Source organism: Antedon bifida, chromosome 9 (assembly GCF_963402885.1).
Source record: "Antedon bifida chromosome 9, ecAntBifi1.1, whole genome shotgun sequence".
Taxonomy (NCBI): Eukaryota; Metazoa; Echinodermata; class Crinoidea; order Comatulida; family Antedonidae; genus Antedon; species Antedon bifida.
The window spans coordinates 13,908,761-13,922,697 of NC_136234.1; the positions used below are offsets into that span (position 1 = coordinate 13,908,761).

Here is a 13,937-nt window from a genome sequence, read left to right on the forward strand (position 1 = left end):
ATTCCCCCTTCTACAAAATGTAACTTTCCTTTCCATACAAGGAATATACATCCCTATATATGGTGACCCCGGCAGACATATTTGGAAACGTTACTTCCTTTTTCTGCACACAATTTCCGCATTACATTTGTGGTAAAAAATATCAATACGCGAAAATAGCGCAAACCCTTTTACAACCTTATTTAAAACAAATTATATAAAACAATACATATTAATTTAATAATAAATATAGATGTGCATATTAGCGTTCAATAAAACGGAAAAAATGTCCAAAGAAGAAATTTGCACTAGTAAATGTTGTAAGAATTATTTTGGCGCAGTCACACAAGTTAGTTATTCGACCAGCCCATATAAAGAACAGTTTACGTTTGAGAAGACTGTAAGGAAATTGTTTTGCTTGATACCCGGGAAAATAGAAAAAGAGAAGACAAGATTTTAACCAGTGAAGACATAGAAGATGAATCAGTCACCATACCAGAATCTTCAGCCTGTATCAATTGCTCCCCGTATATTTGGTTCACCCAATTCTAAACGATCACCCGCAGCCGGTGATGAAGTGGATGACTCTAGCGGTAGTGATCACTCGATTCACTGTGAGCATGATGACAGCACCACCGCCGCCAGTACTGAAAGCCTTCTCCGGGAGGTTGGGGCTGGCGAAGTTCTGCTGTCATTAGCTGACGGACAGCCTCCAAAAAAGAAAACAAAAGGAAGAGTTAAGATAAAGATGGAGTTTATCGATAACAAACTTCGAAGATACACTACATTTAGTAAACGTAAAACAGGGATCATGAAGAAGGTAATCTTTTATTTACTTTTAATTTTTATTTTGTAGGCCTACCTCTTAGTTTAATTAGAGGCCTAGGCCTATCCTATTTATAATATATTAATTATATAGGATTATGTTTAAAACTGCTTCTCCATATATCAACATTGTCTATTCTATTTGGTATTAATTATGTGGTACTGGTGGTAGGCCTGGTTGTCGGGTTAAAAGTATGTTTAGGCACATTTCTATAATTAAATTAGTTATATTAAGAGCCTAATAATAATTAATATATAATAATAGACTTATAAATTAAAGAAAGATAAGATAAAGGACACAACCAAATAAATAAATTGCGTAAAATTATATTCAAATTTGCATTCATTTATTTGCAGGCCTATGAATTATCAACTCTAACTGGAACGCAAGTGATGCTACTGGTGGCCAGCGAGACCGGTCATGTCTACACTTTCGCTACACGGAAACTCCAACCGATGATAACGAGTGAAGCCGGCAAAGCTTTGATTCAAACTTGCCTTAATTCACCCGATCCCCCCGTTGAAAATAGCTCCGTGAACCAAAGGATGAGTGCTACCGGGTTTGAAGAGACGGAACTTACTTATCCTATCGGTGAGGAAGAAGGAGGAATGAAGGTCAGTTTTTTATTCTATCATGATAAAAATTAGATTTTGTTTGTTGCATTATTATATTATGTAATTCTCTTTTTTCTATATTAAACTTAAATTGAAGTCTATCCGAATAACAATGCGGGTTGGCTTGTACAGTACTGCGTTCAAATGCAACTGAACCATTTGCTATATAGTTTGGTATATATCCCTGTTGTTGTAATACAGTCTGTATTATCAGAGTTATATCCGACATAGAGAGTTGCTTATCCCACAATTTGATCTGAGCTTAACCAACATTTGTTATTGTTCCTTGATGTCGAGTTTTTAGAAAATTTAATTTTCAGATTGTATTCTTAATAAGAATTTGGATCTTTACTAAAACTTTAATTTTAATGAACAAAAAACTGTTAAATAACTAAATTTTAAGTTTTCTTCACTTCTCCTAAAAATTGGCTTTTTTAACATTTTTTAATTATTGTTTTTCAATACTTTTATAATACTGTCAAGTGTAATACAGTAATAATTTTTAATGTTTTTCTAGATATTTAATTTTATGTGCAAATTTAAAAAATGTACTGTACTGTAGATGTTTTGCATTATTTCTTTTAATAATTAAATGTTGTGCATTTTTTGTTTTTATTTTATTTCAAATCAATTGACAGACATAGCCTTTATTTGATTTGATTGATTTCTGTATTTTGTTTAGAATTTACCTAAAGATTCTAATGTTGCAATGTTTAATTTGGAATTTCATCCTCCTCTTACAAACCCCCTCCCCACTTTCTACCCTTGTCTTGCATTTGATAGCTTCTGACTTGACAGGCATTCTGAACAATAATTTGTTAAAACAGTAGAAGTGAGGGTCAAATTATTTTTCAATAGAAAAGAAACAGTAATATTATTTGTTCCATTAATTTAATAGCTTTAAAGATGTATTGCCCCCCTGAAATTTTTTTTACATTTTTTTGTTGAATATGCCATTTTAATGTTACATAATAATTATCCAATTTGACCAAAAATTGGATCGAAAAAAATTGGATCGAAAAAAAATATATTTACCTGAAAAAACTGTAATTTAAAGCAAAAAATGGTCAAATTGGCTGCCAGCCAATGGTTTTTGGTGAAATCTAACCATTTATTTATTTTTCTACGGAAGTGATTAACTTTATTAAAACTACAAAATAACATAGTCAAAGTCTGATTTAATTAATCTTCATTTTTCATGTTTTTGGGGGACAATACATCTTTAAGCTCTGTTTACATTATCAAACTTTATGTGACCAAAAAATGTGTGTATCTTATTTGAACATATCACTGCCATATTTGGGCAAATCACACTTTTTGTTGTCAAACTAGTTTGATACAGGCTGCATAGTGTAGACAGAGCTTAAAGCTTTGTCTGCACTATAAAACTTTATGTGACAAAAACATGTGATGTGCCCAAATATGGTAGTGATATGTTCAAATATGGTACTGGTAGTGATATGACCATGCCCATATATGAGCACATCACATTTTTGTCATAAAATTTGATAGTGTAGTGGCTTACTTTAAGAGACATTGTTGAAAATTTTTTTCATAATTGAAGTACATGAATTGTACAAACAAAATGTGGAAATTGGTCAAAACATTTTTAATCTTGAGCATTTGTTAGTTCTTACTTAATATTTTGATAGAGTGTATTAAGTTTTTTATAAGCAAATGGAGAAAAAGATCGGAAATTGATTGATTTTAAGGAAGAGAAATCAAACTGACTCAACAATTTAAGCTTTTTGTTCTGAATCATTATAGAAAAAATGTCTTTTTTATAAATACTATTTATTTTTCAAACAACAATATCGATCATATGTAAATCTTTAAAAATGTCATAGTTAATTTGTAAAAACAATGCAACAACTTTCATTTTCCGTTTCATTTGAGCTTGTTTTGTTTCATTGATAAAGTAATGCTTCCTAATTTAGCAGATATACCAAATTTAGTTTAGATATGCCCAAATATGGTGGTGTTGCAACCATATTAGTTTACAGCATGTTGCCAACTACTGACGCATCCAAGGACTTTCATCTTTGCTATCTGAGCTCGGTTTCCTTTTATGGTATTGTCCAATTATGGTATGGGTTAAAGGTCATATTGCTTGTTGCTAGTACTGTAAAGCTCCTAGATTATGGAATGTTAATTAATTTGATGAACAATTAGGTTGTCTATAAATAATTTCTTGTTAGATGAGAATTAATGATTTAAAAGGTTTGGTTGTCTATTAAATTTTAATAATAATAAAATAATAGAAATAATAAACCCACACTTTTAAAAATACCCACTATTAAAATACAAAATACAGTATGAAGAAAAAAGTTTTTATTCATTAAACTCTTTACTGATGTTATGAGATTTCTCATAAATACTTTAAATTTATAGACATGTGGATCTATTTTTTGTTTAGTTTCTGCAAATTTAGCAATTTTATTTTTATGCAGTATTACTATATTATATTGTACAGTATACTTTACTACATATACAGTGTTTTGTTTCTGCTCGTAAAGTTAATTAAATATAGACTGGAACTACTTTATGCATCTTCGTTACCGCCTACCTCACTTTCTGATTGTGTAAAGTGATGTCATATACGAGTTGCTAAAAATATACATTCGTAATGTTCTATATTAAGCGCGTTCCGTGTTTGGAAGTGCTTTCATCAACTATGGGCTGTGCAGTCGGTTGTTTGACGTCATTTATGTGACATCATTATGTCAAGGCATATTTGGAATGGCTAGGATGTTCTGTTGTAGGCTAGAGAGTCTGTCTTTCATGACAAAAATGTTTTGAGTCGTCTGTCATCGTCCCAATCACATGTTCAGTTCCGGCCAATGGTATGAATGAGGTGCGATTGGTTTTGCTGATAGGTTGTCAACATCGTCTTTATTCAATTTTTTTTTTTTCGAGCTACAGTATAGAGCTTTAATGAGTCTTCAGACGCCTCAAACATTTTTGTCGAACTAATAAATGAAATGATAAATACAAATTTATTAATATTATAACTCATTTTGAAACATAATTTTTGATTATTGAAAGTTATTTAATATATAACAAAATTAAATTTTAAAATAAATAGTTTGATATTTTCATTTTTTAGATTCAAATTTTGTAAATTAAAACTTAATCCACCATGTTTTAATGCTCTATAATATTTTTTAATATAAATAACAATAAATAAGAATTGATATAATGATCATATTATAAACAATTATATTGAGATAGTTAGTTTAAATAGATTATTAAGTAGAACTTGCATACATGTCCTACTTTTTTAGTAATTAATTGAATAAGTTTATTTAAAAACTGGAAATCATGTAACATGCACCATAATGGTTTAAATTAAAATTACTTTTCTAAAGTGTGAACTATTTTCAGTCCATTGTTTCCATAATTATTAAACGGTTTTGACATGCAATGACACATGGATGCTGATTGGACGCATCATATTACCAATCATCTCATATAAGTGCACAAGCCCCAAATTTGGATTTCCATATTTGGTGATGGTATGTCTAAAATAGTCTTGTTGCTTTGTGATTAATAGAAGGCTTGATGCCTGGCACGTGTGCTGCAGTATCTTGCTGGATTATTAGCAAGCTCTATAAACAAACTCTAGATTTGTTTGCCTCCTGCTGACTGAAACTTTTTCAGACTACAGTACTAACTTTACTTTAATAGTTTGATATAATTGTTCTTCTTTTATATTGAAGTTTAAACAGATCTGGAAAATTGTTCTATTTTTTTTATGTTGATAACACAACAGGCTATTTTAATGCCATGTGTAAGATTGTTTAATGTTTTAAATATTTTAATATTCAAAACATTAAACAATCTTAGATTATTTAAAAATACTGTAGGTAAAATTTTATTTCATTGTACTAGACTTTATGAATTTATATACTGTACTGTACATTCCCTAAATATATATAACCACAAAAAACCCTAAGTTATTTTTGTCAATAAACAACAGGAAAGTTTTTTAAACAATTAATACAGTAATATCATTTACTATAGTTGTCATGTATGTCAAGAGTTTGAAAAGTGTGTACTGTCTTTATAACTTGCATTATGAATATTTTGGGACCAAAACTGACTGAAAACTAAACACAGTCGACTCTCCCAATACCGGAATCTCTAAAAACAAAAGAGTCGCCCAAAACTTTTCCTGAGGACCAAAAAGACCTAAATTCATTTTTACCATTAAAAACACATTCCGAATATTGTACCAGGCTTTCCAGAAATCCAGACATATTTGGTATTAGGAGAGAATGACTTACGTATACAGTAGGTAATATTATTAATAGTACTGGTTTCTGTACAGTACTTGTGAAAGTAGTGCATAAACTGTACAAAATGAGGTTAAGGAGGAAGGAAGTTGTGAAGGGTAAAAGAATGTGTGGAATTTCGTTCACTTCCATCACATGTTTATTGCACATTAATGATTATTGTTTCAATGCATAGTGCTTTGTTTTAAAGGTTATCCATCCTGTAGTTATTTTACACATAGCCAACAGCTAGAATGACTGTTTACAGTCCAGTTAATACCTGTCATGATAGTGCCTATGATTAAATGCATACAGTACATTCGGGTCCTCTATAAACCCATGGTAGCCACAGTGCAGCACCTACTGTACTACGATCCCTTACTCTTTTTGAATAGTGTATGAATTTCTTTACTATGTGCATGTTGTATGTACAGTATAGGATCAGCAGTTACTCTATTGTACATACGAAGGGCGAGGTAATAAAAGTAAAAGTAGTGTTAAATCTTGAAGAATACAAGAATAACACTTTATGACATATCCATCTACCCAATATCGCTGGGACACCGGTGTAATCCCAGAGTTGTGGGTCGGATTTTTACAGGGGGGTTCCTTTGTCCTCAAAAAGGGGCAAGTGCAAATATAAGCAACTAAAAAATAATGTAGGCCTAGTCTAGTTGATGAAATTAAGGGTGTCATGATTTATTTACTACTGTAGCACTTTTGCTTGTCCCAGCCACATATCCCCACCCCCCCCCCCCCCCTTTTTAATGGCTTGATGTATTATCAACTATAGTCGAGACACTCAGTCCAGTTTAATTGTTATGAAGTATAGAAAGGTTTTCATAAGTTTTTGTCAATTAATAATAACTATAGTTCTTAATTATTCTTTTCAATATTGTTTTTGTAGGTTGATGCTAAGCAACCAATGTTTACAGTAGCGAACATCGCAGGTGCTGGGGCTGATGCCTCGTCTTCCCTCAGTCAAGGTATATTGCAATAACATTTTTATATTTAATACTAGTAATATTTAATTACATTAAATTAAAGTCCGTTTCACATATACAGTTTCAATAATAATTTTGATATACTGTAACCACTCATGAGCAGTTGTTCACATGTTGAGGTCACAATTGCTTATGAGTAACTTAGAACATGCTCATGACAAATGACTTACTACTGTACCCTGTATGACATTATACTATTATTTTATTGAATCCCTAGTACAGTCAGATTAACATCTTTGTACCCACTCCTCCTCCATAGCATCAGTCCATTTTCCTCGCCATTATTCCCTCACCCCCTCATTCCCCCACCTCCCATAGTAATTACTATAAGTATAAATAACATATTAAAGATGTAAAATGCCTGTTGTTGTGCCTATGTTATGTGTTGAAAATCAATAGCAATTTCACCCTATATTTACTGTACAGGTATTGCAGGAACTGGACATACATACCCAATGACACACTATAAGCCAGCTGGTCAAGCAAGTCAATCTGGAGCAATGCCAATCCAACTCCCACCTCAAGCATTTACTACCATTCTTCAACCAGGTATGTTCTTTCTTTGTTTTATTTATCCCACAACCAGACATACCCAAAATGTTTGGTATTCCGAAAGCATTTTGGAACCTTTTGGACCGCAAGAAATATCCGGTTTTGGAAAATTCTCTGTATTCAGAAAGTGTAGTTTTCGAAGATTATTACATAAATTTAAGTCCAAAATAAATGGTTGGCGTAACATGTATGTACATATAGGTCAGATGCCAATTGGTCAAATGAAAATGTACATTATAAACTATAAACAGTATCAGTACTAATATTTTAACTATTTAAAATTGTAATTTAATTTGTTGACCAGTTTTGGAATCTCCCTAAATCTATTCTAGATATTATTGATGACAATATGTAGACAATCAAAACTGTAATGCTTTTTTAATTACATTTTAATATTACATAATGTGATTTTGAGAAATATAGAGATCTTATCTGACAGCCACAAGTGCCTCATCGTATTCATCATAACGTCAATTTATTCCTTATTTGGTAAAGATTATCAACATTGAAGATATAACAAAATATTATGAACAACACTTTGATATGATTTATATAATATTAAATTTCCCCATATAGCCAAACATTGCAGATGTATTGTCTCCCAAAAACATGAAAAATGAAGATTAATAAAATCAACTTTGAATAGGCCATTTTACAGTTTTAAAAAATTAATGATTTCACTTATATAAAAAGACAAAATGTGTCAATAAAATGGTGTATTCAACAACAAAAAAATGTTTTAAAAAATTAATTGTCAGGGGGACAATATACCTTTACCTAAAACACTATTGGATTGAATTAGCACTGTACTTGTTCATTAGTACTGTTTATAGGGTTGGGAATGCGATAGACCAAGCGCAGCCATGCTGTACACTATGCCTGTAGTGAACCTGTATGAAAGCATAGACAAATAAGAGAGGATGGAAAATGCATTTTTCTCTATTAATTATTAACAGACCAGACTTAATAGTGCATAAATGATAAATTGATATATGGGAGGGTGACTAACTACTGTAGTACCTCCCGTGATATTAGGAGACTACAAATGAGCCAAAAATTCACTGTTTTGTGTATCAAAAAAAAAAAAAATTATAATTAATGTAGAGATTGATATAATTATACATTTGTTTATAATAACGATAGTTTTCTTTCTTTACCTTTTGTCTCAGCAGGTACAATCCAGTTGACTGCTCTTCAGCAACAGGGTCAGCAGCAAGCCATTTATAGGTAGGTGTGCGTGAGGTAGTACTCACTTGAACAAGAGCTTGTCATGGGTGAAGCCTGTATTAGTATTACTACAATAAAACCAATGTACACAACAAAGTGTCCCCTTAATAGGGATGTTCCCTGAGTAGGGTTGGCTGTAGTGTTAAAATGCATTGCAAATTAGAGGTGTACTCTGAAGAGTGTCTACTATATTTCTCAGTACATTACAGTACAGATCTTTGGCTATTAGAAGCTTGACCAATGTTAAATGTTGTCTCTTTAGATCTCTGAAATTAATTTGTATTGTGCAGCCCTTTGGTGTAACTATCGTATGAAGACTATTAGATCTCTTAATGTATGCTACAATAATGCTCTGCGCCGTATACTTAATGTCTCTAGAAGTAGTAGTGCCAGTGCAATGTTTATTGAACATGGTGTCCCTTCTTTTAATGACCTACCTATGGTTTCATGCAACGTATGTTGAATAGTGGTAACATCCTTGTTGCTTGTGTTTGCAAACATATGCTCAATAACTCCAAAATGTATTGTAGATGGAGAAGCATTCTATATACTTAAGTTTAGAGTTTACGATTTTTCTTTTTCTGTTTATAAGTTTATTAATATGGATGATATTTCCGAAATAAAAAGAAATTGAATTGAATTAACATTATATTATTAATTTCCATTTGCTTGTAGATTACCACAAACGTCAACAGCAACATCAAGTAGTGGACAATATGTGACAGCTATCTCAGTTCCACAGGTCACAACTGCAGGTCAGCAAAGTAGCCAATCAGGAGCAGTTGCTGTACAAATGCCACAAAACGGTAATTGTAAGTTTTTTTGTCCCTTCTTATAACTCAAAGAAAAAATATGCTTCAAATTACAACCATATGGATGGTAGAATGTTCCATTATGTATAGAGATGTTCCCCTTCTATTACAAATGTTTTATTTTCGTAACTTTCTACGATAAATATCACAATATACAGCTTGCTAATTTTTTTTTTTTAAAGTAAAAATCAGGTACTAATATTTTCTATTATCAGCAGTGGTTACCAGGATATGCCTAATGTCAAAGGTCAATCCTATATTTTTGTCCATCAAGTATCAATCATTTTTAATGCTATTTTTTCCACCAAATAGCGACAAGCAGTTCAATTTCGTCAACAGTTTCAGGGCCAGTTATGTATCAAACGTCACAGGGTTTAGTGTATGCCACTCCAGGCCAAGTTAATGCGTTACCAGAAGGTATACTGCTAAATCATGCATTGCCAGTCACAAATCAACAAGGTAACAAACTTTCTATTTAATTATCTTGTTTAATTACTTTGATTCTGTGATAAATAAAGGCAATCTAACAACAGGATGCTGAGCTTCAGAGATCAAAGGATTTATCTGTGGCTGCAACACATCCCTTAACTGGAACCGCAGAGAATATGTACATGGTACAGTATTTTTGGTATTTGTCGCAGCCAGACATAATATCAAAGGACTGTTCAGAGTTCCTATCTTGGCAAGGCAATAAGCTCAGAGTCCAGTTGTTAGATTGCCTTGGTTAAATTTACCAAATTACCTGAGGGAGGTGTTGTTGCTTTAGTGATGTGGTTCTTGGCTAACTCACTCTATGAGTTCTTGTACTGTTTAATTAATTTGATTAATATTGTACATGTCTTTTGATCTACAGGTGTACAGTTAGCAGCTATGGCACCTCCCACAAATCACAATAGTGGTCAGCAAATACAACTGGTACCTGTAACCACTCAGGTATGTAAACATAACGTTGAAGAGGCTCCGCTTCACCAGTAGTTTTGGTAGATAGAATAAGTCTTCCCTTTACCATTAGCTTTGGTAGATAGAATACTTCCCTTGACAATTCACTCTGGTGGTCAAAGCCTTTCCTGATAAGCACTTACAACTGAAGGACCAGTGTACACAGCTGGCTCTTGTGCAGTGTATCTTTCGGAAGAGTATCGGGTTACCCTTGTAAACTGGTCCATCTCCACCCCTATCGTGATGGACAGACGAATGAGCGCCATTTGGTGGCAGAAATTAACACAAAGGGACTCTGAAGGTGGATGTGAAAGTTTTATGTGTTGTCCAAACCTGTTGCGCATTTCAGTTAGACTACCAGACACGGATTGTTTCTTTGCATTTGCAGTTTTATAATAATATCCTGGATTTATATAGCGCCTAATGTTGTATTTAACCTCCAAGCGCTGTACATATTTTTACCCGGCCATTTTTGGATCAAACACGTATGGAAACATATTCCAATAATGAGATTTTTTCCCCTTTTCATTTGTCTTCTCAAATAATTGATTGTATTTCGCCTGGAAATTTTGTCAAACATTTAAAAAAATCAAACTGAACACAATAATTTATATTGTTTTTTTCCCTTGTTTTTAGACCCAGGCAAGTAATTCTTCTACAAACACAAATGGTCATTCTTCGGTCGACAAGAAATCCGGTAAAAGTCCGAAATAGCCAGCTAACCAGAGCGCACATTGTTTTTCATAATTACGATGAAATACATATTTCTATATATTTCCGTTTGTGAAGATTAAAATGAATTTTAATGATTAAATAAAGGCTTATAAAACTTAAATTTATTTTAAAATCATTCCACAATTTAATATTGTTGATGATATTTTTTTTAAACTAACATTTGAGTAGTTGAATTTACAAAATTATAAATAAATTTTATCTCAAAAATAATATTTACAGTAGGTGCTTAATGGAAGTATAGTAATTATGAAAATTTCATATTTATTTTACAGCATGTATAACAGTGCCTTACATTTTTTACCAAACATACTGCTAACAATATTTGTGCCTACTGTACAATGAAATGGTTCTAAGATTGTTATAAAATTTGATTTATGCGAAACTTATATTGTTTTCACTAACTTTATTAGGTACCCCATGTAAATGTATTTCTGGTCTTTCCAAAAAATCCAACTGTAGTAATAGTCATATATAAAACTAAACACAGTTTACTAAATATATTGTTTTACTAAAATATAAATAAATATTGTATGGAAAATATGAAATCAAACAGTGAGATGTGAAAAATATAGAGAACTACTGTATATATTGAACCCTTCTTTGGAACATCCATTGGAGGACACCCATATTTAGGAGACACCTCTATTAAAGGGCCACTTTCCAGTGAAAGGAATAAGTACAGTAGCAATGTATATTTGACACTAAGGCTAAACCCATTTAGGGGACACTTTGTTTGGTCCTGAATGGGTATCCTTAATATAGAGGTTGTACTTTAGTTATCTACTACTACACACTGTTTATGTAATGAGTATTACTTAAGCTCTGTCTACACTATCATCATGTCCATATATGGGCACATCACATTTGTTTGTTACATAAAGTTTGATAGTGTAGACTGAGCTTTAAATTGTATTGAACTTCCATTTGGTGTTGCTGAAAATATATATAGAAGAAAATAATGATTCATTATAGTATTTATAATGCTTTGTTTTATGTTTAGCAGTACTACATGTTTTTGGAAGAAAAACTCCATGTTGGAACTAATATTTGATGTAAATGATATAGATCATCATTCATAGTGAGCAAAAATTAAATTGTGTTGAGGCAAATGAACCAATCAGAAATGCAAACAAAAATGTCATTATCTGGGCTAGTATTGGAAGCATTTTCGGGTTTGTTTTTTTATTGTAATGACCGGTTAAATTGTACGAGGAATACAATAAAAGCATGTATTATAATATATAGATATGAATGTGTTTAAAAGGGCATTTATAACATGTGTAAATAATGTAAATGTTTTAACATTGTAACAGTGTATTTTTATATCTTTATTGAACATGAATATGATGCATAGCCAGTTATATACAAGTTTAATAATATTTAGTTTATTATGTATATATTATTTCAATTCCATCAGAGGGGTGGGGGTGTGGAAATGGCATATGTCCTGGTTTGTGTAATTATAAACAAAATAAATCAAAATTTCAACTTCACATATAGTATTGTATGTAACTTTTACTGGATCTCAATAGAGATGTAAATAAGCAAGCAAAATACAGTAAATTAAATGGGCAGAGATTGTGTCTGGATAATGAGTCTTAAAGCACAAAGAAAAGTAGAACAAAAGCACAACCAGGTGATTAGGGGCAGAGATATATAAAATAGAGATAAGGTAGATAAATAATTTGGAAAATTAAAAATTATAGACATGTATATTAAGAGAAGCACAAATAATGAAAAATAAGATTTGAACTAATATAATAATATAAGACTTTCTAATTGATACACAGATGCCCTACCGTTCAACCACATTTAATTGCAAGTGGTCCAATGCTATAGTGACTACACATCAAGTAGATTTGTGTGTCTTTTGACTTTTCACTTGTTTTCCCATAATTTGTGTGATCTGGTTTATAGCTAGCAAAACACATTTTGTTTACATTATCTGATAATTGATTATACCATGTAGATTTCACTTTTCTATTATTTGCAGCTAAATGTCTTATTCATTTAAAAAAATTATTTTATATCCTCTTTAAAAGTTATTTGTTTCTTTTTTAAAAAATAATATTTTTTCCTGTATAGTGCCCTCTATAGGGCATGTAAATTGTGTATTATATACTCAATAAAAGTGTTACCTTATAAGGCAAAACAAAGTTTGTTAAAAATTATTATTCAATATTTTTTTGGAAAGATCTATTAAATGAAGTGTGTGGTAAATTATAATATACTAGGGGATGGAAATATGCTCTCTATTCAACTCTTAAACATTGCAATTTTTTGATCATTCACTGACTGCAAATTCATTTGCATAAATATGCAGGTGTAGCATTTCCTGGTTAACATTCCACTGTGTTAGGTGCTACTGTGCTAGTCAGTACAGTTTGGTCACTGAAGAAGTAACAACCAATTGAAGCCTACAGTTAAGTGTAGGCCCACTACAGTGTGTAGTGAATGATATACAGGAGTCAGTAGTCAGAGGAATACTGTATTTTGAAGTCATTAGCAACAAAATGTTTGTTGGTGCCATATATTTCTTTTTTGGAAATAAGCTAGAACATTTATTATTATTATTATTATGTTAGCCTGAAGTTCTGTCTACTGCAGAGGGTGAAACTCACCTATTCAATGAAGTGTGTTCATATACCAACTAGGAGATATGTTGAAAATGAAGTAGGCCTAGACACTAAGGCCATAACAATTGCAACATTTGATGCAGTGTGTAGTAAAGGATACTATGGAATAATAGATATGTTGAAGTACCACTAGAAGATGGCAGAGCACAGAATGGTAAGTTTTAATATATTTTTATACTTGTAATTTTAAAAAAATGATATTTATTAACTTTTATTTTATTATATAAACATCACATGCACAGAATAAATTTATTTTGTTATATAAATGTACAAGTCTCTAATAAGCGCTTCATATATTACATTTTTGGATCAAGTGCGTACGGAAACAAACAAAAACAA

General features: G+C 31.6%; 1 protein-coding gene across 3 annotated transcripts; it reads left to right on the forward strand.

Annotated features, from left to right (window-relative positions):
• Positions 1-347: 347 nt before the first annotated feature.
• Positions 348-13,108, forward strand: LOC144852094 (serum response factor-like). Of its 3 annotated transcripts, none has more exons than XM_078709799.1 (9): positions 348-799; positions 1,162-1,419; positions 6,601-6,679; positions 7,124-7,246; positions 8,419-8,476; positions 9,152-9,288; positions 9,601-9,747; positions 10,142-10,221; positions 10,864-13,108. In XM_078709799.1, exons 1-9 carry the CDS (start codon positions 458-460, stop codon positions 10,939-10,941), a joined length of 1,302 nt encoding a protein of 433 aa, XP_078565925.1. In that variant the 5' UTR covers positions 348-457; the 3' UTR covers positions 10,942-13,108. The 3 variants fall into 3 exon arrangements, with proteins under 3 accessions (XP_078565925.1, XP_078565927.1, XP_078565926.1); XM_078709801.1 differs by having other exon boundaries at positions 9,152-9,282; XM_078709800.1 differs by having other exon boundaries at positions 8,422-8,476.
• Positions 13,109-13,937: the final 829 nt, after the last annotated feature.